The 27,592-nt window shown below is 43.9% G+C and overlaps 1 protein-coding gene across 1 annotated transcript; it reads left to right on the forward strand.

Annotated features, from left to right (window-relative positions):
* Positions 1-549: 549 nt before the first annotated feature.
* htra1b (HtrA serine peptidase 1b) lies at positions 550-27,428 on the forward strand. Its single transcript, XM_040014278.1, has 10 exons — positions 550-1,167; positions 8,175-8,274; positions 8,861-8,975; positions 9,809-9,898; positions 20,454-20,648; positions 21,526-21,558; positions 21,935-22,049; positions 23,751-23,808; positions 25,661-25,756; positions 26,791-27,428. Exons 1-10 carry the CDS (start codon positions 708-710, stop codon positions 26,957-26,959), a joined length of 1,431 nt encoding a protein of 476 aa, XP_039870212.1. The 5' UTR covers positions 550-707; the 3' UTR covers positions 26,960-27,428.
* Positions 27,429-27,592: the final 164 nt, after the last annotated feature.

Raw genomic sequence — 27,592 nt, forward strand, 5'->3', positions numbered from 1 at the left:
TAAACTCCAGTTCACAACAGTTGTGTAATATTGTGTAAAACACTTGATTATCACACAGAAGAGCCCAACATTTGCATGATCCCCTTCCAACAGCTCTTGGCGATGGTGGAGAGGAAGAACTCCCTTCTAAAGGGAAAAGACTTCCAGCAGGACCCAGGCTCAGGCAGGGGCAGCCTTCGAGCCAATGATTTGAATGTAAAGAGAGAAGAAGATTTGACAGCAAAATTTATTTAAAGCACCAAAAGTCAGCAGTGTGCAAGCCGAGTATGTGATGCAATCTGTTTTTAGAATGTTTAAAATACTTCATAAACCTTTTATGAACCCTTAAATCAGTGGCAGCATGTTTCATAGGCTGGTCACATCATAGCTGCACAGCTCTGAAATCAGATCCGTGGAGTTAAATGTGCAGCATTTGAAACACAATTCAATGTCATTTTTCTAAATATGTGTGTGCACAGCTTCAGTCACATACACCTCCACCTCCTCCTCCCTAACAGACGTCACTCATGCCCACCAATAGCCTCCTGTGTTTATCCTGCAGCTTTTATAAACCGGCGCGGGGAGCGAAGCGCCACACTGCGTAAGCCAGTCCTCCGGTGAAGGTTCCCTGAGCTCCACGCTGCCCCAGAGCACACTTTAAGACTCTTACAGCAGAACTCCGTGTAAAAGTTAACTGCAGGTCTGAGTTTCTGTCGGACTGTCCCATCATGAGTCTCCGGTTTGTCCTGTGCGTAATGGCCCTGTTCGCCTCCTCTAGCCTGGTGGCCGAGGCGCTGAGAGCCAAACGCCTCGCCATCGGCTGCCCGGAGAAGTGCGACAAGTCTCAGTGCGCTCCCATCCCCGCGGACTGCCTGGCCGGCGATGTGCTGGACCGCTGCGACTGCTGCCCGGTGTGCGCGTCCGGCGAGGGCGAGCAGTGCGGCGGCACCGGAGACCGCGATTGCGCCGAGGGGATGGAGTGCGTGGTGACTGACGGCGTGGAGGTGTCGGCCACTGTCCGGCGGAGGGGAAGCGCCGGCGTGTGCGTGTGCAAAAGCTCCGAACCCGTGTGCGGCAGCGACGGCGTCTCGTACCGGAACATCTGCGAGCTGAAGCGCGTCAGCAACCGGGCCATGAAGCTGCAGCAGCCGCCGGTGATCTTCATCCAGAGGGGAACCTGCGGGAAAGGTACGTGTGAGTGCGTGCGCGCGTGCGCGAGAGAGATTATAGCTTAAGAAGAAAGAAAAGGTGAAGCAGGACTGTGAAAGTTTAAGTGCGCACACACAGAGCCTGAAATAGGCAGCAATGTGAGTGTGCGTGCGTGTATTCATTTCTTTGTTGGGACCAAAAATTGGAAGTTTACTGTACTTGTGAGGACCAAAATCCTGGTCCACACAAGTTTCAAGGCGGTTTTGAGACTCAAAATGTGGTTTTAGTGTCAGGGTTACAATTGGGTCATGGTGAGGGTTAAGCAGTCATTATTAATGGTTAGGGTAAGGGGCTGGGGAAAGCAATATGTCAATGAAATGTCCCCACAAGAAACGAATACCCGACGTGTGTGCGTGTGTGTGTGTTGGCTCTGAACTTGTATGACCTCAGCAGGAGTCTGAGACTGAACTCTCGCCCAGCAGAAAATCATCAGACGAGCATCCAGAATGAACCCAAATCGCGTGAAGAATGTATCCTTAGATCTCAGACAGACTGGAGTTAACCCTGAATCTGCGTCTCCTCCCAGCATATAGCAGCATACAACCATAACCTCCAACATATAGTGTCTGATTAATCTGGTGGCCTGTGGTCTAGTAAACATCAGGTTTGGTCTCCAGATACCTCGTTGTAGTTTTTCACATAGAAAGTAGAAGTAAAGCAGCAGAAGACTGTCACGTATAAAAGCTGCAGTCACACAAACTGTACCATTAATGATCTCCCGATAAATAATTTGACTTGTGACGTCACCTTTCAGCATATTTCCAGCGTGACCCCCCCCCCCCCCCACACACACACACACACATACACATGCTTCACTACATTTTCGCTGTTTATACAGTTTAGAGATAACAAGGTAATTAGTGATTTCTCCCAGAAGACAATCGTGTTAACTAAACCTAAATGTCTGCGGTGGTACAACAGGAAGTGTTTTGGAGGTTTATGGGAAAAAAAGCACTTTTGTTAGACGTCTATAGATAAAATCACAGTCTGTATATAAAAGATGGAAAGATGGATGTGGCCACTACAATGTCACCCACATCGTTCTGGCTGCTTGAGATTCCTTTTGAACATTTGAGTAAGAGATAAAATGCTTTCATTTAACTCTCAGTATCCTTAGTCCTTAAGCTTAGCCCCTACGCCTGAGAAGCAGAAGTCACAAGGCAAACTTGTTTGTAGTGAAGAGAAAGGCGCGCTGCCATATCGTAGCCACTTCCTATCTGCTAGGCCTGACCTATCCTGATTGGAGTCACTGAGCTGGACCGCTCCACCGTGTTTGAGTCTTGCTGTGTGCTACAGCCCATCCGAGTTTGCGTCACCCTGTTGCACCTGTACAGTTTATGAAAACTAGCTAATCTAACTGGTAGCTGATAACTTCTGCCCTCTTGTTCATGTTCACCCAATTCTTTCTTGCAGGAAGCCAAAACATTTAAAAGTGAGCCTTCAAAGTCAGGTCCAAAACCAATGGGTGATGTGAAGCTGGCCATCTTTTATTTACAGGCTGTGGTGCTTTGACACCAATGAAAACCTCTTAGTGACGAATGAGGCTCTGAGTTTTTGTAGCTGCATGTTACAACAGCAGACAGTTTAACTGCATTATAGTAAGTTAAAGCATTTATCTGACATCTGTCATAGCAAACTGCTCTCTCATTACATCTGCACCCTTCTCTCTTTCTCTTTACGTCTGCTGATTGGCCCAAAACGCTGACATGGAACATGTTTCCACCCATAAACCTGCCTCCCTCCTTCTCTCGCAGGCTAATGTTATCTTAACGAGGCCATAATTTCTTGAAATTAGGCCAGGAAGTCCTGAGTGACTGCCCTGTGCTATGAAAACAAATAGGTTGTCCCGTGAGACTCAAAGAGTCATGAAAGGATTTTAAGAAGTGAAGCCACACAACCTTCAAAGCTACAGCTGTAAATACAGCAGTTTGCTGATGCAGTTTGATTCAGATTGTGTGGGGTGGACTTTCTCAAGCAAGGTCAGTGTCAGCCTCCTCCTCCTCCTGCGTCTTCTTTTCCTTTTTTTCCTTTTATCCATCTAATGTCTTTCTCCCGTTGCCTTCCTTCACCTCTTCCCTTCCCAATCACTTCTCTGACCTATTTCACTGAGAGGGATGTCCAAACCTCTAAAACGCCTCTTTGCATTTGATTTGATTTGAACTTGAGTTTAGGGAAAAAATCTGGACGATGCCACAATGAGTCTGTGGTGATTCATCTCTTGGAGCTGATTGGCCAATTGTATAACTTCCTAAACAGACACAGATCTAGGTCACACAGATATTTAACCCAGATTTGAGGGGATCAAAATGTCTTTCTCCCTTTTTTGTCTTTGACTGCTTCCATGTGCAGACTTGCGGGCTGTTTGCAAGATTGACAGGCTTGGATACAGAGTCAACAAAACACAGTCGCTTGGTGATTCAGCTCCTTCTTTCAGGAGCCGGAGGGCTCACTGCCTGAAAACCAGGCTACTGTTTGATGTTTGAGAACAACACATGTAGCTCCGTAAAAAATAAACCCACAAAAATACTAAAAGCGTGTTACTGGAACAGGTTAAAAATAGTTTGGTACAGCTATTAAAAGCATCCATATGTTTCATTTTCATAGTGTCAGAGACAAATCTTGCTCTTATATAAAATCAATAGCCAATAAATAAGCATTAGTTACAGTTTTTAATTAAGTTACATGGACATCATGCTTTACAAACTATGTGAGAATAGCAAACAGTCTCTCTTTAAATATGTCCTGACTTTGTCACACTCAGAATTAGAGGTGCAGAAGAAGAACATTTCTATCTCTGCAAGTACAGTATGCAAAAATGAACCTCTAAAGCTCATTACTGTACCTCAAGGTAATCATCTGTACCTTTCTGAGGGGAAAAACAGCACATATCTGCACTGCCTCTTGATTTTAAGGAGCAGTGTCAGTAGATATCTTTGCTCAGCAAAATAATTTTTAAGTTCTGGCAAGTTTCATTCTGCACTTGTCTTCAGTATCAGCAGCACAGTGGGTCAGTGGCAAACAGAATGAATTAAGAAAAACCACAATAGATAAGAAATGACTAAAATAATTGTTAGTAGCTGCTAAACATAGATGGTTGTGGGCATCACATGTTTAAGGCTGGTTCCTAAGAACAGGTCCATGCATATCTGCTTTAAAGACACTCAAGGTCATCTTCATGTGCACTTCTGGATTGTTTTCAGTGGCACTTCTGTGGATCGCCCACTACATTTCCCCTGAGTGTTCTCCAAAGGACAGCTCAGGACTATACAGCAGAAGTCCACTCTGATCATCTGACCCCGGGGAACAAATTCATGGTGCACACTGCTGGTCGTGGCTGGAGACCCAGCTGTCGGCACACTGCCGCGAGCAGTGGTATCACTGCAGAGGCTGGGTTGGCTTAAATGAACAACAACAGCCATATCCATTTAAACTCTGTCATCATTTGTGAGCAGAAACTGAAGTGAAAGCTCTCCTTGTCGGACCATTCGGGGTCGCTGACATGTGAGCATTGGTTGTTTACAGTGTGCCGGCTTCAGCGTCGCTCACTGCGCCAGTGTGGACACGACCTCTGTTGACCTCACGGCGTGCAGTGCTGTTACCGACACCTGCAGTGCGTTTCTTTGCACATCTGACTGACTCCATTCAGTTCACTTCAAAGCTGCAGCAGCTGGCAAACCGCTAATCTGCAGCCGACCAGCCAAACCCACATCAGCACATACTGACGGTCAGCTGCAGCAGAGGCTCAGGAAAAGTCATCACAGACTCAGACTGACTGAAGCCTGGACTGATGTGAGAATGTGACAGCCTCAGACCTGAGTTGTGTCCAAGTGCGTGTATCCATAAACAGCTTCACAATAGTCTTTCTTCTTCTTTAACACTTTTTATGGCACATCTGCAGCATCTGGACCTAGCATCGCACCTTCATTGTTTTAAGCACACATTGTACCTTTATCACGTTTTAAGACCACATTCCACCAAACAGTCTTGTTGCCTCTGGTTGAGATTAAGTGTTTTTTTGATCAGCCAAGCTCCTTTTAAAAGGGATCTTTGTTTTTTAAGTGCCCACCATGTTAGCATTAGCCAACCTCTGATAGATGATGCAGTCGGGCTGAGGGCTGCTGACATCCTCAATCCAGCTAAAGCCTAAAGCTTAGGGGTGGCTTTCACCATAGTTTGTGCTGACAGCATTTCTTCTTTTCTTTAAAAAATTGGGATTTGTGTGGATTTTTTGGGGACTGGTTCACACAAGAAAGTGATCTGTTTCCACTCTGTTTTCTTTGCCATGAGTCAACATCTTTCATGTGTCCATTCATTGCTTTTTGCACAGCTGCAGTAAAAATTGTTTGCCTGAAAAAAGTTACATCTTCATGTGGCTGTCAGTGTTTCCTTCCCTCCTTTGTTCTCTTTCCTTCCCTCGTTAGTGTCTGATTGAGTTCACCTGTCCCTCATTGCCCTTCTCCTCTTGGTGTTTGCATTTCATCAAAATGGCTCCACAAGTTTTAGTACCTCCCAACAAAAACTCGAGAGGAGAAACATGAGGACAGAGCAGCAGGAGACTAACAATATAAAAGCCACGCTTAGAGTCTCATTTTAAAGTAATGCCATTTAAATGCACAATAAACTGTTTCATTATGGCCGATTACCAGCGTAGAGGCTCATTTACAAATACAGTCTATTTTCTATCTATTTTGAGGTCAAAGGACAAGTTGTTTCTTGTCTTTTTTCCAAGTGAAAGCAGCGTTATCAGCAGAGCTGGTATGAACTGCAGCGAGGTGATCGCTATGAAGAATGAGGTCGGGATTCTTCATGATTCATGGAGATAAAATCTGCAGACATCTGAAATATGTGGAGGGAGTCAGCTGAGATATGATACAGTATGATCCTGAGATCAGTGACCTTGAGGACAAACAGAGATATGCCTTCACTGTCGCTCTGCTCTGTCCCGTGTAGTTCTTTCCAACGGTTTGCTCAAAAGGAACTCGGGTCTGTTCACACAGCTGCTAGATGGTGGGAATGTGACGCTTCAAAGGCCCCGATTAACATCAAGGAGGTTAATGGTGGAGAAATTGATCACTTATTGGAGCAAACCACAACTAAACACCAATAAAGATGATTCACCACCTAAAAAAAGAAAAAAGTGTTGTGAAAGTCTCTTTTAACTTGATCACACGGCCCGCAGCCCACCACATGGTGGGGGGAAGTGGCCTATTACAAAGATGGTGCCACAAGTTAAAGGAAGCACTTGAAATCAAACATCTCTTCTGAGAGAAACCTGGAGCACTTAAAAAGAGCCGGAGACAACAAGAAGATCCTTTTTTTAACTTCAGTGGTCAAAAACTACACGTATGGATTTACCAAAGTGGATCAAAACAGCTTTACAAAAACCACCCATCCTCCCATTAAGCCCTCCATCCATCCACCCGTCCGTCTGTCGATCCATCCATCCCATCCATCCACTCATTAAGCCATCAATGCATCATCCTCAATCCATACCTCATTCCATCCATCCATCCATCCATCCATCAATCCACTCATTAATCCATCCATCCATCCATCCATCCATCCACTCATTAATCCATCCATCCATCCATCCATCCATCCATCCACTCATTAATCCATCCATCCATCCACCCGTCCGTTCATCCATCCATCCACCCCACCCACCCACCCATTAAACCCTCCACCCATCCACCCGTCCGTCTGTCGATCCATCCATCCATCCACCCACCCATCCATCCACTCATTAATCCATCCATCCATCCATCCACCCATTAAGCCCTCCATCCATCCATCCACCCGTCCGTCTGTTCATCCATCCATCCATCCACCCACCCATCCATCCATCCATCCATCCATCCATCCATCCATCCATCCACTCATTAATCCATCCACCCATTAAGCCCTCCATCCATCCACCCGTCCGTCTGTCGATCCATCCATCCATCCATCCATCCATCCATCCATCCATCCACTCATTAATCCATCCATCCATCAACCCTTCCGCCCACCATCCTACCTTCCATCCATCCATCCACCCATTAAGCCATCCATCCATCAACCCTTCCGCCCGCCGTCCTACCTTCCATCCATCCATCCAAAAGAATCTTTTTTTCTCATAAGTTGTAATTCTTTAGTGCATGAACACGATTTCACTTCACAGCTTCTTTAACAGCTGTACGATAACGAGACTGCATGCCACAGAGCTGAACCTGTCAGTGCAACCATGTCACTGGCTAATATTTTTGGTCACCATCTTTGGTATTACTGAATTCACCTGTATATGTCTATGCAGTAGCTCCATGTCTCCTCACTTAAACAAAGAAAGCTCTCTCTAGTTTGTTTAATGGTCACACAAGTGAAGTTTGAATGGTGACTGGACTGTAAGCACTGTTGTTTAACAACCGCTTTTATGTCACACCGCTCTGAGGAATCATGTTTACGACACACACAGATGGCAGAGGCTGTCTGCTAACTGGCCCCGGCAGATCTGAGTTTCCAGATGTTGCAGCACCTCTGGGTTGAACCAGGAGGGGGTTATGTAAGGCGACAGTGACAGTTATGCAGGAATAGCCCCGCCTCCCTCCCCTGATACCTCCGCATCTTCTGAGGCGCTGAGTCATTTCCTTTGTTTTCTAAGCATCAGTGGGAGCAGCAGACAGGCTGCAGCTGCTCGCATACGTGCGCTTCATATACACTGCACTCCACATCTGGATGTGGTTTAACACAGCGGCTATGGTTTGGGTCTCCTGAACCTCATGCAGTCACCACACTGAAGCTGAAAGTCTGACTAATACTAGATGATGATTGTTTGCAACATTTCGATTTTCTTATCCAGTCTCTTATCTCCTCTGTGACTGCGGTCGGCCAAAATCCACCAGATCTTTCCTCCCCTGCAGCTGCTGATCGCAGTCCCTTTCAGAATGCTCACAGTGGATTACTGTGTGTGTGTGTTACGATACAGTGACATGGTGTTTTACTCCCTTCAGGTCAGCAGAACCCCGACAGTCTTCGCTACAAGTACAACTTCATCGCTGATGTGGTGGAGAAGATCGCGCCTGCTGTCGTTCATATTGAACTGTATCGCAAGTAAGAGTGATCCAGACATCTGTAAACCTTTAAAATATGGATGGGAGCCTTTATAAAGTTCTTAATTGTCGGTTTAAGCAACGCATTGCCTCAGTGGCTTTTCTAGAATGATCAGCATTTGTTTGGTTTTGGTAGATTCGCCACTTTTAGTCACAGTGAAATGTGATGTGAGGTTCGTGGATGCTGTCTTAATGATTTTAATGATCCTTGGACCTTTCTCAGATCATCCAATAAGCACAGTTGAATGGATTGGAGTACATTGTTCGCTGATGTTTATGTTCCAGAAACAATAAATCGAGACATTGTTGGGTCCTCTCACTGAGTCAAAGCTCATTTTATTTTACAGCCAAATATCTTAAAACTAATGACACATGTTCTTTTCTTTCCATGCTGAAGAGTAAATGTTAAAGCTACAAGCAGAACTTTAGACTTGGTTTTTCTTAAATACAGTTTAAAATACCTCTTTACACCCTTACATCAAAGCCTGCTCTTTAGTGATCGATCCATCAATTGATCATGTCCACTTGATGTTGTTTGAGATCAGAAGTCAGAGCCAAGCCTTTCGTCTCTCCCTCTCTCTTCTCAGGATGATGTTTTCCAAGCGGGAGGTTCCCGTAGCCAGCGGCTCTGGGTTCGTTGTATCAGAGGACGGACTCATCGTTACCAATGCCCATGTGGTGGCCAACAAGCACAGAGTGAAGGTATGCAAACTGTTGGAAAACGTCTTCACAACATCCTATTTCACTAGCCATTATGTTAAAAATGTATAGCAATGTGTTCACATCAAAATAGCTTTTGATGAAAACTAACTGAACTCACTTAAGCTACAATCCTTATCTTGTAAGATGCAGTGGCTGCACAACCTGCCATATAGTCAGGACCAATAGAGAGTAGCATCAGTGACAACATATGAGACTAAAAAAGTCAAAAACAGCATGGAAAGAACAAGCTGGGGTTGGGTGGGTTGCAAATAAGCTTGCAGACCTGCAGGCAGAATTGTGTAGCTTCATTTGGGTTGGATATGTAGAAGGTTTGTGGATAATGGCCTGAAATCCGTCTGTGCTGGTTTAAACATCATCATCATGAGACAAGGTGGATGCTGTGGACGCATGGACTGTAAATAAAAGATGGAAGTAGCTTTTGATTCTACTGTACTAAGTGAAGCCAGTGTGAAACTGTCGTAAAGCTGTATTCTTCTTATGGGCAATTTCTTTGGCTGTAAACGATTTATAGTCTCTGGCCATTATTTTCTCGTCCTATTGAACACAACCTAATACATTTCTGTAAGTTAATCCTGTTTAATGTGGTGCCACATGGGCATGCAGGATCCCCCGGTGTCAGAGTCAGCTCCTCGGTCATCATCTGGTTACAACAAGCAACGACGCTGATGGCCGAAAATACTCACCGCTTTAAAAACAGGACTTTGTTAACAAACTGGCAACATCCTGGTGGCCTCGTCCATCCTTTATTTACAGTTTATGACCATTTTGGATCAGGACATTGAGTTCTGATCAGATCTTTTAATTTCCTCCAGGTGGAGCTGAAGAGCGGAGCCACATATGATGCCAAGATCAAAGACATCGACGAGAAGGCAGACATCGCTCTGATCAAGATCGATACACCGGTAAGCAGGCAGACGCTTGGAGAGCGAGGACGCCCCTATTTCATTTTCTTTTTGTTCTTTTTTCATCTTCACGTCAGCTCCATCTCAAAAGTTCGTAGTTGTTGGAGCAGAGAAAGCGATCCGAGCGAGTTAGCTGGAAAATTTACTTTTGCATCTTCATTTTTCCACCTTTTTTTTCTTTTGTGTATTTCTGTATTTTCTGTTTTAAAATTTAAGATAGAGTTTCTCATAATCCCTCGTTTCTTCTCACCTCTTTGCTTTCTTTCGTCTCACTCGCTTTTATTTTGCAAAGCAAGCTGTTGAATTTGTGCATTTATACCCTGTTGTGAAGCATGCTTTTTGTGAACATTTATCTGAACTTGTGCCTTTGATTTTGGCTCCGAAAGATCATTCTGGGGCAAAATAAAGTGATGAGTCATGAGAGTGGGTGTGAGTGGGGCAAGTGGAGACAAACGGAGCGATTTGGTTTGGGGTGACTTTGAGTTTTTGCTTCCTCACACTCTTTGTTCTTTTCTCTGGGATGACCGGGCAGCCAGATTCAAGCCAGGAAGAGAGGTTTTTACCGACATTTATGTAATGGGACGACATTTTTAGAATGAAAGGGTGGGTGCGTCCCATTTTGTCCAGACAGTCAGAGCTGCTACATCCTGTGCAGAAGTCTGTCCTCACACGTCAAATTCATGTATTAAAACCTTTTATGTGAAGTTTCAGATTTAATACTAAAGTGAAAACAGGACAGATGCATCTGTGTGCAGTCTGTGTTTAAAGACAGGTAGTTAAAGTCATTCATCATTAAAGCAAATGATGTCCAGCTGTACTGAGTTGCATAAAGCAAACAGAGTGTTTTATGCAACTGTGATCTGGACTGCTTTCATAAGACTGGAAACCAGAAGAAAAAAAAGTCATAAAATGCAGATACCACAAGACTCTGAGTCCGCACACACAGGAGTTATAAAAGAATTTCTGTAGCAGTTCTAGGGGCTCCGAAAATGTGAGAAAACAGGAAATGAATTGAAGGAAATGAAGTCCAGCTGTACTTATGAAAGCAAACAGGGCACATTATACAAGCTCTGAGCCACACGCCGTTTTCACAATATCAAAAACACAGACTCCACGTGTTTATGCATTTGGAGATTAAATTATTATTGCGCTACTAATCACTAATACCAAAGAAGAAAAGTCCACAGTAACATAAGAAACACACACCAACATAAGGGGCTGTCTACAAAGGAAGTTCATATTCAGGCTTTAAACCAAAACCCCCAGTTTGTGATAACGGTATCACAACATCACTTATTAAAGTCTCTGCTAAGCCGCTGAGCACACTCACACGTCACATGACACCTGCTGCCTGCTCTAACCAGAGCCCTGATCACAGTGTGTCCAACTCCAGGCCTCGAGGGCCGGTGTCCTGCAGGTTTTAGATCTCGCCCGGGTCAACACACCTGAATCAAATGATTAGTTCATTCCCAGGCCTCTGAGGAGGTCATTTAACTATATGAATCAGCTGTGTTGGATTAAGGATACATCTAAAACGTGCAGGACACCGTCCCCAAGCCTGGAGTTGCCGACCCCTCAGGTGAGGATGGTAACATGGTGAAAATTTTTTCCAAAGAACAAAAAAAAAACCACAACGCTTTTGCAAATAAGACGAGGTTCTTAAACATTTTGAGCTGGAGTTAATTAATTTTATCACATGTGTGCTGTGTGGTGCTGTTTATTTCTAACACACTGGGAGCTCAGAAACTTTAAACATTAAAGCTTAATGCCCGACAGCCTGATAAAGGAGATAAACAGCACTAAACAGACACTGTGATTGAGAGTATACAGCAGGGTCCCCAATCCCGGTCCGCGGGAGATCTAAAACCTGCAGGGCCGGTGTCCCTGCAGGTTTTAGATCTCACCCTGGGTCAACAGACCTGAATCACATGATTAGTTCTTTAACAGGCCTCTGGAGAACTTCAAGACATGTTGAGAAGGTAATTTATCCATTTAAATCAGCTGTGATGGATCAAGGACACACCTAAAACCTGCAGGGACACCGGCCCTCGTGGACTGGGATTGGGGACCCCTGGTATACAGTATATACACACTGAGGTCTAACTGACAATTAGACACAGGTGAAGACAATCAAGAGGAAGCCAAAGATGACAAGATTGTTGCAAAACCCTGGAATGGGACTTTACATCCTCAGGTCGTGGGTTTGCAATCACTTGTAGAGCTGAAACAATGTGAACCATTCCATCGACTTCTTTCTTGTAGTCAAAGCAAATCAATCTGCATATAAAGTCCAAAACAAACTCTGGCACACGGTCTCTGCTCTGTGGTCTGTTAGACGTTTAGACCTCTAAAGGTCAGGTGCGTGCAGGAAGTTTTAGGAAGCTTTAAACACGAGTACGACTGGGACCCTGAAACTGATGGTGCAGCTGACTTTACGATGAGCGAACAGGAAGTGCAGAAACTGCAAACTCATTTCCAGATTTGAGGGCTGCTGAATGTGACACGATTTAGAGCTTAACCACGAAATCTCGTGAAATTAAGCAGGGTAGTGTAAAGCTTTATGAGTACTCAGAGGTTTCACCAGTTTATTCTGGCGTTTCAGCTTTGCAGCTTTCAGAGTGAGACATGATTGGACTTTATTCCCAGAAAAAAGCCTGAATCCAGTTACGTGTTCCAGTTCTTCACACTTACGTGATAAAGCTCCACACAGAGACACCATCGCCGTAGGATGTGACGTCACGTTTTGCCCGTCAGAAGGAGACGGTGGTGGTTTCAAGTGGCGTGTTTGGCCGTCGGCGGGGTGTGTGTCTCTGTGTGCGCACTCTGTGTGAAGATGCACAAACTCACGGGGTTTAGGAACATCACATAATTTGCAGCACTGTTTCAGCAAAGGTGACTAGAAGCACGTGTGTGTGTGTGTATTCATGTCTTTGTGGGGACCAAAATCCTGGTCCCAACAAGTTTGAAGGCATTTTTGAGATGTGGTTTTAGTGACAGGGTTACAATTAAGTTATGGTGAGGTTTAGGGTAATGGGCTAGGGAAAGCATTATGTGAATCAGATGTTCCCTGTGTGTGTGTGTGTGTGTGATTCGGGCAGTGAGTGGTCGTGTCTTTGAACGAGCGGGGTTCGTGTCCAGTGAAGCAGTGAGCTGGAAATGAACATCAGAGGCTTTATCAGCTTGTTTTTACTGATAAATCTGATCAGAAAAATATCGAGTAGCGTGCAGAAGAATCCAGAAACGTTCAGGTTTCAGCTCAGTGGAGACAGATTTGCATTTGAATCTTAAGTTTATATAGTTTTATAAGAATCTGTGTTGCCTCTCAGGTATGCATCATGGAAGCATGTGCAGACAGGAGCTACTGGGTGTTGTTTTTAATGAAGCCTCGCGGTGATATTCCACCTCAGTCCAACACTGATCATTTTCCCTGACACGTGCCCACAAGCAGCTTACGGGAAATGATCAGCTTTAACAGGCCAGGACGTCTGAAGGCCGAAGGCAGATTTGATCTGTTCTGTTAATAACACGGCACCAACAGCGCCACTGTAAACACTCCAAGCTTAGCATATAAGATACATCAGATGAAGTGGTGATAATAAGGAGTTAATGTGAGAGAGGGAGAGAGATCATTTTAGGGTTACAGAGATCTGCCGGGATTCTGCTGACACCATTGCTTCATGTCATTAATTACGAGGTTTGAATTCTCTGGTGTTATTTTTCCTTCACAGGCTTTATCCCCTCGGTGAATTCCTCAAAAAGTTGGCAAATCTCTGCTCTGTTTGTTTAATTCAACAGTTGAAAGGTCTGTCTGTGCCCTGCATGAAAGACAAGAGAGAGTGAGAGATGAGAGGAGCGAGAGACAAAAGGAGAACACAAGGAAAAGATGATGTTTTATTTGTTTTACATGTTCGTGAGATGTCAGGGCGCTGAGACAAACTGGGTCAAACTGCTCCATTAGTCATATTTATACTTCAGCTACACTTTTCATACTGTGACATGTTGTATTAACCTTTATCAGAGTAAGAGGCAGGGTGGTCTCAGTCAGGAGCGGTCTTACAAAGGACTTCTTCCTGCCCACCATCGCCGTGCGCTGCTGATCGGGGCTCGTCTAATTGTTGGGCTTCTCTAATGTTGGAAGGTCTTTACTTATTTAAAATCTCTGGTCCATTTCTTCATACACAACAACAATAGTTTTCTTAACAGGGACTGATTCTGCTCATGTCCAGCTTACTTTTGCTCATGACTCCACTACAGTAGCTTTGCATGATTCACAGTTTGAAATAATCCTTCTTTATCTAGCAGCCGCTCATTCGTATTCTGCTTATTTTAGATGTCTTTGACTTCAGTCCACTTTCCTCTGATTGGTTGCCCCTCATAAGCAGAAAGTTTGAACAGCTGGTGGGTGGGACTGATGTGCCTGAGATGACCATGTTTGCCAACAGTAGAAAAACTGTGAAGTTTAGTCAAAGGAGCTTGCAAAGAAAAGCGTCTGGACTTCTTTAAGTTGTTTGAAGACGTTTCACCTCTCATCCGAGAAGCTTCTTCAGTTCTAAGGTCAAATGGTGGGGAGTCCCAGATTTAAACCTAGTGGGAGTTTCCCCCCCACAGAGGGACAAAAGGACCCCCTGATGGGGGTCCAGGGGGTCTGAGAACCTTCACAGACATATGTGAAGTTTAGTGTTTTGAGGAGTTTGAACTTCTGGGTTACAGGAATTACTTTTGGAAACTTTGTCCATCCACCACTGTTGCAGAAGATTTCCGTCATTTCTGACAGAAAATGAGGAAAAACAGAGCAGATCCTCCTCAAAGACTGAGCAACACACAAAAAGCAGAGGAAGCAGTGACGGATAATGAAAAGGAGAGGGCTGACGATGACAGCAGAGGATTAAAGGGATGAACCGAACCGCTGCTGTCTTGCTTGTTGTGGTTCGTCTCGCTCTCCGCTGTGTCGCTGTCTCTTAAATTAATACCGACCCCGGCCCGTTGACTTTGTAATCTCAGCCCGGACAGCGCGCCGTCATCCTAAAAACCACAGAGGGGTGAACACGGTCATTTTCCTGGTGGGCGGAGCTCGGTGGGCGGTGCGTTGGATGGTGGCTTCAGATGTTTCGAGCTGTTTGTGGTTTAAAGGTCTGATTAGAACAGCTGAACGAATCCTTTCATAACCTGACTCACATTGTTTATGTCTGTATATGTTTGACAGCGAGTGCGTTAGCGTGTGTGTTTGTTTATGGGGACTGACCTCATTGGAATAATGCCCACAGATTCCTGTTGGGATTCATTATTTTAGCATCCTGTTGTTTACGTTTTCAGGTATTTGGGTCGCCGGTTTAAATGCACGTTAGTTTCAAACAACAAAGAAAAGGAAATAAGTGAACAACTACACTGAATTTTTCTGCTGCCACCTTGTGGTGTTCACTGCATTTTGCAGAGAGCTTTTACAAAATGTACCTTTAAAGCATAAATACTGAGAAGTTTAAATATCAGGTTGTGTTGAGAAATCCAGTCGTCACTTTGTTTATTCCTATTTCAGTCACGTCAGCTGTCGAGATGATCCCACACTGACGTCTGCTGTCAATCAGATCCTTTGACAATACTTTTCCAACTTTTCCATTAATTTTTGCAAGATCAGCTCCACTGGCTGAGATGCAAACAATGGCAGAGCTTCCTGTTTTACAGTTGGCTGTAGACACTGTTGTACCTCTCTCGTGGCCTCTGTGATGATTTGAACCAAAAACATCACATTTGGATTCATAACTGCATCAGACCCGTTCCCCATTTCTCCCTGTTTGCCTTCCTTGTGAATAGCTTCCTGACAGCCGCCCCTCCCTGAGGTCACTCTGATCAGACTTCAGTGAACAGCAGATCGATCAGCGGGAGCTCCAGATGTGTCAGGTCTTTGCTGTTTTTTTCTTATTTCTTAACGTCGTGACATTCAGATACTGTTCATCTGCTGTACATTTTTCTTCCAGGCCTGACAATTCTTCTTTTGTCCTCACTCGTCCAGTTTCTTCAACTTTTTTTAAGAGCACGCTGCACCCTGTGCCAAGAAATGCTACATTTTTGGCTAATAGCACTTTGTGAATCACCTTCTTGGCACCAAAATACAACTTAACGGTGTTATGTCTGGCATTTTTCATAGATTCAACTAAAAAGAATGTGAAAAGGGTGTGCTCTTGCATTCATATGAAATGCATTCATACAAAAGCACAATAACAGTTTTACAATACAAATACTGTGAACATTAACAAATAATAGAGTAAAACAACATCTGTAACAGTGAATGATATTTTTACATGTGCTACTAAGAATTTTTTAATGATTTAAATAATTTGATTTGTGCAAAATTTGGTATTTTATAGAATTTATACACTTTTCAAGCTCATTTCAAGCACTGTGTGCCTTCACTGATCTGGGTGAGCAGGGAGACTGAAATAAAGAACAGATTTCGATCTCACACTTGGCTTCTGTTTCAGGTTTCACATTTTATTTTGTTTCGTCACCTGCCAGCATCCACAGTCATGTACAAATGTGTCGATCATACCTGTGCTTTCGGGCAAGCTTTCACTGCACGCCCGGTTTCTGCTCGAGCTGAGATGCCTCCACATCTGTCACATCTGCTTCCATCCTTTCTGTTTTTCATCTACCCTTCATTCCTTTCTGCCCTCCTTCTCACCTTGTCCCTCCTTCACTCTCTCCCTTCAGAGTTTTTCTGTGTCTCTCTCTCGCTTACAAAACCTTAAGCAAAAGTGGGTCAGAGCCTTCAGGCTTGTTACTTAACGGAGGAAATTGGCAACACATGTGTCTGTCAGCAGCAAAACAAACCACACACACACACTTACAGAGAAACAGACATTTGTCATGCTTGGTGGAGTGTGGTGTTGATGAAAGTTGGGTCCGAACATCATGACTGCTTTATGTCTCAGTTTTTCTGTTCCACGTCATCCATGTGGGGCTGAAGTAGGTTAGTAGGACGGCGTGAAGTGGGCCAGCGGGCAGTTCACGGAGGGTTGGCCTCCAGACTGCTGCGGGCTGGAGCCAAAGGTTCTTAGGATTTTAAATGCATTGAAGAAGGTGGGAATTGAACACCGAGTCAATGAACAACATGACGCTACACTGTCTTTAATAGCCAATTTTAAAGTTTGGATTTTTTATTCTTTATAAATCTATAAATATTTTTATAGGCAGAAAAATTATGTTTTCAGGCACCTTGTGACCCAGTGATGTCCTTCTTCTCCAGCAGAATATCGGCCTTGCAGTTTGATGGTGAGGTTTGGGTTGTTTTACGGTTAGATTTCGGCTCGGATGTGCTACAGGAGCACCACACAAGCACAAGAGGTCTCTGCTGTGATATTTGCAGAGGACAGCAGTTTGTCAGATAAGGTTAAACCCAGATTCCACTTGGCATCACCACAGTGCTGACATGCCTTCGCCTCAGAAGACAAATTCTCGGTAAAACCCGTGTTGAGCTTTAGGTGATATCAGCATATCTGAAAACCAACTGCATGCCTCTAGATAAGAATTATGTGCATGGAAGGAAGAGGAGTTCGCCCAGGAATGAAGCTTGTGGCGTCAGTCTGCAAGGCTGTATGGCTCTCCATATCAGATAAACTGTATATAAGAGGGATGTAGTCTCCAGGTCATTACGGACTCTAATGATGACCTTCATGTAAAAAATAAACTTTAAGGATGGAGAAGGTGAGAAGTTCAGGGGGGAAAATGCTCTGGGTGGTCAGTGTGAGTCAAGCAGTTGGAACTGGGTTCAAATCAGTCGTTCTTTTGGACATTAAGTCATCGCCTGTCGAGATCAGCTCAGCATCTCCTCTGGGGGAGTGTGAGCAGTGTTTGCAGCAGTGCGACTCTGTGCATGAGATGCCAACATTGTGTTGCAGTTTTTGAACAGCGAGTATACCAAAGATGGAAGGAGACCACCCTTTTTTGCCTTTTATGAATATGAAGAAATTCACAGTGTAAGGAGGCGGTGTCCCACGTGTTAGTCTTGTAACATTAAGGTCAAACATCTAAGTGTCATTTTCCTTGTTTCACTGTGTTTTCCTCAATGAAACTTTAAGGTCCTGAACTTTAAGCTTCCCTGAGATGTTGTGATTTGGCACAATGGACATAAAAGTGAATTGAATATTTAGCCTTAGAGTGAGTGTGTGTGTGTGTGTGTGTGTGTGTGTGTGTGTGTGTGTGTGTGTGTGTGTGTGTGTGTGTGTGTGTGTGTGTGTGCGCGCGCTCAGTCTGAATGTTTCCTGGATTTAATGAAAAGACCAACAGAGGAGGAGGAGAGAGCGACACTGAGTAAGTCGGGGAGTAATAAGAATCTATTAAAGTGCATTTAAACAAATTATTACTCATAAAAGTCCAAACAGTTCACTTTCACTGGCAAAATAAACTTTGCATTTCCAGTAGGAGAAAGGTGCACTCAGCTTTTCTTTTGCTAAACTGCAGTAACGAGGATGGAAAAACTCAAATTTAGGAGCCAGCTAATCAGAAGTGCAACCTGCATCCAACTGGATTCATTTTCAGCCTCGATTCGCATCCCAGCAATTTGTTCGAACTCTAAAAATCACCTCACACTTGTGCTTTAATAACACAGCAGTGTGACTTAACTTTTTTGGCAGCCTGAGCTCGATCATATTATTTTATTATTTTTATTTTTTGCAGTTGTACATGTGGCAATAAAGCATCAGCCAGTAGTACTGCCGTATGTTGGTGGGAATCGATCGATATGATGGAAAATGATGTGGAAACTGTGCCGAGGAATAGAATATGGACACCAGCCTGCCTTTATGGAGGACAGTTTTGGCAGAACTTCATGTCACTCTTTAAAAGAAAGATTAAGATCAGGAACAGTGTGTTTCATGATTTAACACAAACTGAAGTGAAGTGTGTTTCATGATCAGCACCTTATAAAAGTGCTGTGTTTGTAGTGTTTTCAGCACATGCTCTCTGCCTCTGTGAAGCAACTCATTAATGTACAGGCAAATGAGTAGTGGTCCCAAAACTGAACCTTGTGGAACCCCCACGAGTACTGCTCCTATTACGTAACAACTGTCTGGAAATATTTAATATTTTCCTTTAAGACGACACTTTGCCTTTTCTGTTGGCCATCTTAATCAAAGTCCAGGTTTTGGGGTTTTTTTTGGAGAGGTGAAGAAGCTTATTTCTTTCAAGAAAAATGGATGATGATGGTCAGTGGTGTTAGTGATGCTGAGGGTGAAGGTGGGGGCGTAGTCACTAAAAGCCAAACTAAGAGGCGTAGCTCCAAAGAGGAAAATCTAACTAAAGTTACTCCAGCAGGGGGCTGCATGTAAGCTGAAAAAAATGTGCTGTTTTAAAATATGCTAAAGTTCTGTTTTTACTTCTAATATTTCTTTCATATTCATTTCTTCACAATGTTTTGCCTTTTTCTGGCCGCCATTGTAGTTTAGTCTCCATGGCTTAACTGGTTAGGTCCACAGACTCAGTGCACCGCCTAGTGGTACAAACTGGTATTCGACTAAAGTACAACCTGGTCCTAGTTCAACTTCAGTTTGCACCTCATTAACGCAATACTGTTGAACATTAGGTCATAACTGTTGTTTTGTCATAGTCTGATGCTCGGTTTGGTTTTGTAAGGTTTACATCAATTTGCAACACAGGAATATACAATAACTGCCTTTAAGGATTATAACTGTTAACTGGCAAACCTCCTTAAAAGATATATTAGAGAATAAGAGAATCATCTAACGTTTTTACACATGTCAGATGTATTAAGGTGAATAAGGTGAACTTTGCAGGCATGATGTACCAGAATGACAGCTACAGAGAACTACTGAATGAACCTCAGTCCTCAACTGTAGGGCTGAATAACTAAATACTTGTTACAGTTTGAGGTTTAACTGCAAGAGAGCGGTGATCCTCAGGGGCAATGAGGCTGCACGACTGAAATGGTGATTTGTATTTAAGAGTTTGGGTTTTGGGGTTAAGAGGAGGCTTCGTCAGAGTGAGAGAGCTGAGTCAGCTGTGCACAGGAAACGCACGTCTGTCTCCACAGGCCTAAAGAGAATAAACTGCTGTTTACCTGTGTGTGCGTGTGTGTGTGTATGTGTGTGGTAACTGGGCTGCTGTTCCTTCAATCATGGTGCACCATCAAGGTTTTTCCCACATGGAGGCATTTGTCATGTTCAGCAGCGTTGAAGTGAAACTGTTTACTTCTTGTTAAATGGGGTCAGTCGTAGTCATTTCTGATAATCCAACGACTAGAGAAAGAAAATGGAAAATGCAGGTTTCTGTTAAACAAAGAAAGACACTCAGTGATTTTTACAGTAAGAGGATCAAAGCTGTCACCCTTCTGAGCCAGGAAAACCTCGGATCATTTGTTTCACTTTCTGTTTTCTTTGCCCAATTTAGAAGAAAAACATGTAAAAGAAGACTTTAAACAAATCTAATGTAGCTTTGTGCACCAAGACCAGCACAGAAATAACCTCTTCCTTCTGTTCGATCAGCTGATTCGCGTGTGTGGTGTCTCACTCTGTGTCCTGTCCGTCTCTTCTCTTTGTTGCAACAGATGAAGCTGCCGGTGCTGCTGCTCGGTCGCTCGGCAGACCTTCGTCCCGGCGAGTTTGTGGTCGCGATAGGCAGCCCGTTCTCCCTGCAGAACACCGTCACCACCGGCATCGTCAGCACCACCCAAAGGGGAGGCAAAGAACTTGGCCTGCGCAACTCAGACATGGATTACATCCAGACTGATGCCATCATCAATGTAAGGGAAGGGACAAAGTGTGTGGGTCTTATCAAGTCTGAAAAACACCTCTAATAATTCAAATTTAAGTGTTAGAATAATTTCAAAAAGGGAGACATATTTATATACTATACATGTAAGGAAGAAATTAACTGTTACCAGTGCCGAAGTGCCTAAAATCATGCATTCCACCTGAGGGCCACCAGATGGCGATAGTTGCAAAGGATCTCTGGTCCTATAGAAGTCTATGGGAAAATGGCACGTTAGCCTAACCTCTGTATACAGTTACTGCTAACTTTATGAGCTCGGTCATTCATTGGGTCATGCTGTCATACAGTCTTGGTCATACCATGTTTCAGAGTGAGGGATCATCTGTGATATGGTTTCACATTTTGACCCGCCCCTCTCGTCACATGATGGCCACAGTAAAAGAAACACTAGTCCTGAGGCTTCACAGCTCTTCAGAAACGGCGGATAATGTTGCCTCAAGTGGCCACTAGTGGAAGTGCACTTTCCAAAGCTTCTATGTTTTCGTCATTTTTTCAGCCATGGAGGTCGCTCTTAACTCTTTCCCCCATAAAGACGATATATGAAGACCTCCCCTGCGCCCTTAATGACGAATTTTGACACCTCAATATGTGTCAATAAGGATGCATTTTGATAACCATTGCAATAGGAGGGTTGCTGGATAGGAAGAGGCCACCCTCAGCATCCTCCGATGCACACCCGGTCGTTTTGTTCTATGAGCAGGTCTGAAATATGACAGAAACCGCTCAGCTCAGAAAAAGAGCTGCAAAAGTTTCTCCTAGTAAGCTTTCAATGGGTAAAGCATTAAATAATTGTTTTGATAATATTCACTGAATTCATGTTAACTGTTTGCTTGTTTGTTTTCTTGCAGTACGGCAACTCTGGAGGACCACTAGTCAATCTGGTAAGTGAAGGAGAAAACGTGAGATGACCTGTTTGAGCTGTATCCGTATCATTAAGAATGATATCTGTGAAGCAGAAACTGAGCTCTGCCTTTACTTGGACCACATCCACGTGTTGCAAAACGGAGAAATACATAACCTCATATAAATAAAGACCAAGAAGCATAAAGTCCTTATTAGGAAAGGTAAATAAAGAGTTTAGGTAACGCTTGGCGCAGGGTCCCGGTCCACAGCTGACTCTGATTAGAAGCTTGTTTTCAGTCAGCCACAGAAAAAAAAGAGGCGTCAGATTGGCGGTTTCACAAGCTTCATGTGGGACTCTGGCTTTTACTGAGAAACGCTGGCAAATTAAAGTTTGTTCCTGTGTGTGCGCTGCAGGATGGGGAGGTGATCGGCATCAACACTCTGAAGGTCACAGCAGGAATCTCCTTTGCCATCCCCTCGGACAAGATCAGACAGTTCCTGGCAGAGTCACACGACAGACAAGCTAAAGGTTTGTAGCAGTGGTATCACGGAGCTGATGTCAGAGAGACGGTGCAGACGAGGCCAAAGAGAGCAAGACAACGTGGCACAAGTCTCACATGCTCGAACACTCACACAAAGCTGTGCGTTTAAAAAATGGATCCAGCCATAATTTACAAAAAGTAGACAAATGTCTCTTTAAGTTATAGAGAAAGACCCGTGCAGTTTAAAAGGCAATAAAAGCTCAACACAGATGAACAGAAATTCCTAACTGCTGTGAGCATGCAGTAACATTGAGTTATATTAGGAATATTGAGGTCATTCCTTATGAAATCAAAATAAACGTTCGCACCTCAAATCAGATTTTTTAAAACTACATTTTCAGCTCAGATTTACAAGGAAACACTTCTTCATGAACCAAAGTTTTGTCATGTGATATAAGGGTTAAGGTTTCTCTCAGTTTTTCCGCTGCAGTAATCACTCATTACTTCTAAATTGAATCCAAGTTTATTTAAATGGCATCAAATCACAGCAGTTCTGCCATCATTTGGTGAGAGCGTGTGGACCTCCATGTGCCTGCGTGTTTTTTGTGGCTGCTCAAGCTTGTCCGTGAAGAATTTTCATTACAATGCACAAGCACGCACAACACGCCCCCACGAGCAAGCATTAGCTAACAGTGGGAAGGACAAACTGCCTTTTAACAGGAAGAAAGTAGAACCAGGCTCAGCATTTAAGAGGCGAGAGGAAAGAGACAATAAACAGGAGAGTATCGGGAACCACAGCTAGAGGATGAGCCTAGGATTAAACGTGGGTAAAAGGAGACCATGTGTTATAACTTATTTTGACGCCCACCTATCCCAGGTGGAGATGAGAGCCCTGAAAGTTTTCTCCAGTAAATGCCCAGAGAGCATCAACACTTATTGTTATCGCTCTAAGAGACAATTTTTTTGCAATTTAGCTTTGAAATTACAAACAAAACCCAGATTTTGTCTCTTTAGATTGAAATACCTAAACTGGATCTAAAATTGACTTAAGTACAGTTTTTAAATAAAGCTTAAAATCTGTTTTTCCAGTCCAGAAAGTTTCATGTGGATCTCTGTGGATTTTAGCTGCTTCGCCCGGTTAAATAAATCTCGGTTTATTTTCCTTCCTGATGAAGTTTGTTTGTTTCGGTAATCATGCTCGGGTGCGGACCAAAACAACTGCACTGAGACCCTTTCAGCTAAACGTAACTCCAGAGTGGTTCGCTCATGGCCAGAACGTGATCTGACCAAACTGTCAGCAGATTTGAGATTTGAACCCAAAACACAGCACCTTTATTTCTCTCACCCCAGACTGATTTAGCCGATAAGAAGACTGATGGTGGTTTTCAGTGATGCATGTTTTGGTTGCTTCCAGTTTTTCTGTTTGAAATGAAACCAAATCAAGAGAAAAAGCCACACATTTACACACTCATGAACTGACTCTGACCAGAGTAAACAGGCTCCAGGCTTGTGCCACATCCACCTCCAGTACTCGTACCTGTACCTGAAACTCTGAGACGTTTGCATGGCTACGGTACGTTACAGTACTGTAGCTAAAACGCAAAGATAGATTTCAAAGCTGCCTGTTAAACATTTCACACTTCACTTTAGACTCGTTGATTTTAAAACTAGATAAACGTGATAAAAGAGGATGATGATGGTGACCATAACATGGACATAAAGGGTATTTTTGTTGTTATGTTCTGCAGGTAAAACACCACAGAAGAAGAAATACATCGGCGTCAGAATGATGAGTCTCACTTCATCGTAAGTCCCAGCTTCCCTCACCTCTACTTCTGACATCCACAGAAAAATCATCTAAACTGCATTTAAACAGGATTAAATTGTAAGATTATTTAATGTGTTGATTTCTGTGAGAGCAGCCTGGAAAATCTAAATCCTGACTCAGTGTGTTGTTGACGCTCCCTGGATCCCTAAAATGGATGTTTCTCAATCCTGACTTTCATACATGATCAGGGCGGTGATCATATCGACAGGGTGACGTTAGCTTTCGATACCCGCTGCCAAATGATCGCTTTAAGCAGGAATGTAAGCCGGGCCAGGCCGCGTTCACAGCCTTCGGGTCAGAGTAACCGCCTAAGCTGGCCCAGAGTCACAGCAGGAAACTCCCCAAATCACCAAAACAGCCCTCACTTTATGACAGCTTGTTAATATTAAACATGCCCTCAGGTACTTTTAAAATGATCTGCCATCACATTTACGCTTTTCAAGTTTCACCCTCCATCCAAGTACCAACTTTTCTACATTTCACAACACTGCGCAAGAAGCCAAGATAATAGGTAACCTCCTCGAGTGATCATCAGTCAGCTTTATTCATGTCAAACCTAGCGTGTGGTGATGCACTTTCAAGCCTGCTGCAAGTGAAAACATGCTGCTGCTGCACATTGGGACACGGTTGGCTGATGTATATCAGTCCTTACATGTTGGAGCTTCCTTAAATAAAACAGCCAGAAAAAACACAAAAGCTGAAATTTATCAATATTCATAAAAGGCTGAGTGCAAAACTCCAACGAGCACACTTGAGAGTGTAAAAGAAGGTTTGAGAAAGGGAAGGGATATACACTCACCAGTCACTTTGTTGGGGACACCTGCTTAACTCCTTCTTAATGCAAATATACAGTCAGCCCGTCGTAACAGCAGCTCCGTGCATTTAGGTGTTTGCACATGGTCAGTATGACCTGCTGAAGCTCAAACTGAGCATCACAATGGGGAAGAAAGGTGATTTCAGAGACCTTGATCATGGCGTGGATGCTGGTCTGAATAATTCAGATTGGCACAACCATCTCCATGTTTACAGAGAATGGTCTGAAAACGGACGATGTCCATCCCAGTGTAACCACAGTGGACCATCTTCTGATGGTTGCTTCCAGCAGGAGAAAGCACCTTGTCACAAAGACTCAAATGGCCACCACAGCCACCTAAACTTAATCCTGTAGTAGATCCTCATGATTTGGTGGAACGGAAGCTTCACATCATAGATGTGCATCTGCAGCAGCTAAATGATGCTGTCGCGTCAATAGGGACCAAAATCTTTCAGCACCTTGATGAAGCTTCGGCTGACTGAGAAGATAAAACGCTACACAACACTTCTGCTGGTTTGGAGCACCATTTAACCGGCTGGAGACGCCAAATGTCCTTTCGCTGATCAGCATAATGAGAAAAATGCTGCATGTGTCATATTGTGCAGCATCTTCATCATATTTGGGGCAGTTAATCTCTTTTATTTTTGCTTACAAACCACAGAATACTTGACGGAGCCTTGGGCACTTCAGAATAAAACGCTCTTTCTGACAGGCCTTAATTATGCTGACAGTCAGCGTGGTTCAGGCACCACAGACATTTAAATCTGGGCCTGTCATTTCAGACATTTTGCTCCAGAAAGGTGGTGAACACAGTGACTGCATGATGCAGGTCATAGTTCATCGCCGTCAGCTTTGTTGAAGATGCAGCTTCTCAGAGTCTGCCCTGTCCTCAGGATGTCACTTCTAATCTGAGTGAAGTTTTAGAGCCCAGAATAAATCAAATGCATCAGAATGACGTGCTGAAAACATTCGGTGCAGAAGCTCATGTTCTCACTGGTTTTCTCCTCTTTTCTCAGGCTGGCTAAGGAGCTGAAGGAGCGGCAGTCAGACTTCCCAGATGTCACTTCTGGGGCGTACGTCATTGAAGTCATCAGCAGAACTCCAGCTGAGGCGTGAGTGTTTCATTTCACCTTCTTATTCCCATTTTATTTTAGTGTTCACTGTCTACTAAGTTCACATCGGGGCATAAAAGTTCAGGATATGGACAGGATAGCTCTCTGTCCAGAGAGTTTTATTTCCAAGGCACAAGTGGCACATTTGGCATCGGAGGGGTTCTCATATGTTAAAGCAGGTACAAGAGTGCACGCTGGGTGGTTACAAACATGCTTCTGCAGACGGTTTTTGCTACTCAAGCATGCTGAAAGCAAACCGCAGCGGCCCACCTGAGGAAACAGCCGGCAGAGTTTGTTTTCTTGTTGTCTGCTTGGTTCATGCAGAACATAGACGGCACTCAGGAGGAGCCTCTGATCGTGCTGACTGCGGGGTATGGAAAGTTCACCTCTGATTTTAAAGCTGCTGTTTTGCTTTTTGGAAACGTCCTGGAAGCCAGCAGCAAAACAGAAAAACGAGTGTTTCCCACCCAGAGCGTCCAGCTTGCTCTGGCAGGGAGGACAAACTGCTTCAGTCATAGCTGCGCAGATCTGGGTTTCTCTTTGGCATCGCTTCAGCTCTGAAAGTAGAGCCTCTGTGTTTAACTGTCACTTTGCAGGCATCCGAACCACCTCAACTAGCCTCCTTTTGGTGTGGAGGACTAGGTGCTCTACTTTCAGCTCCTCGCAAATAAGTGAGCTCCCCACCTTTTCTCTAGGCTGACTTCAGACCCCTTTAGAGGATGTAGAGGAAGCTCATTTCCACTACTGTCAGTCTCATATTTTCAGTCACTACCACAGCTAATAATCTCTATGAGAGCAGAAACACAGATACACGGTTTCAGTGTCATTTCCATCTGTACATTTTTATTCTTGGACTCTACTACAGCAGCTTTGTATGATTTGCAGTACAAAACAATCCTTCTTTGTATTACACTGGATCTTGTGCAGCCCTTCAGTTCATCCTCTCCCTGGAATATGGAGGTGTGTGTCAGGAATGCCTTTTTATTCTTGGTAGTCCAGAATAACTCGTCTTTTCTTTTCCTTCTTTGTAACAGAGCCGGCCTGAAGGAGAGTGATGTCATCATCAGCATCAACGGCGAACGAATCACCTCTGCCAGCGACGTCAGCGCTGCCATAAAGCGGGACGACACGCTTCGAATGGTGGTGAGGCGAGGCAACGAGGATGCCATCCTCACCATCATCCCCGAGGAGGTCGACCCTTGACCTCTCAGCTGACTGAGCTACCATTCAACGCAACACCTTAACCGCTCACGCGATCTCGAGCTGGCTCTCAGTGTTTTTCAGCCAATCATGAACACTTAAAAAAAGAACAAATATGTTAGGGTGTGTCTGGGGCCACACCTAGAATTTGTAATTATTAGTACTGCTACTCGTCTTCCATTTTTATATCGCTGACACACCTTCGGAGGTTCGTCACTCTGGGATCTGATGCTTCACCCCTGTCATTGTACGGCTCATATTAGCTCTCATCTTTCCTCTTTTCCATCCTCACAGACCTTTTATATCCTACTAACACCATCTGTCGCTACAAAGAGGTTACTGCAGGTTTCCGTAGTATCACTGTGTACTGTATGTTCTCCATGGGATATTTTTAATAGTGTTTTTTTTTTTTCAGTATGTGTTTGATGACAATGTTTTCAAAAAAGGGAATAAAATTATTTTTAAAAAAGTCTCTTTATTAATAATCATGATTTTCTATATTTATATTTTCCTATATTTACCCAACATTTGTACAAATATTCACTACAAATGGTGCATCGAGGGAAACCGCTGACATTAGTCACAGCCAATCTCAATAAGAACGCCAGGCTTTGAAATTTGTGTAACATTTTTGCT

Source organism: Simochromis diagramma, unplaced genomic scaffold (genome assembly GCF_900408965.1).
Source record: "Simochromis diagramma unplaced genomic scaffold, fSimDia1.1 OVJJ01000669.1, whole genome shotgun sequence".
NCBI lineage: Eukaryota > Metazoa > Chordata > Actinopteri > Cichliformes > Cichlidae > Simochromis > Simochromis diagramma.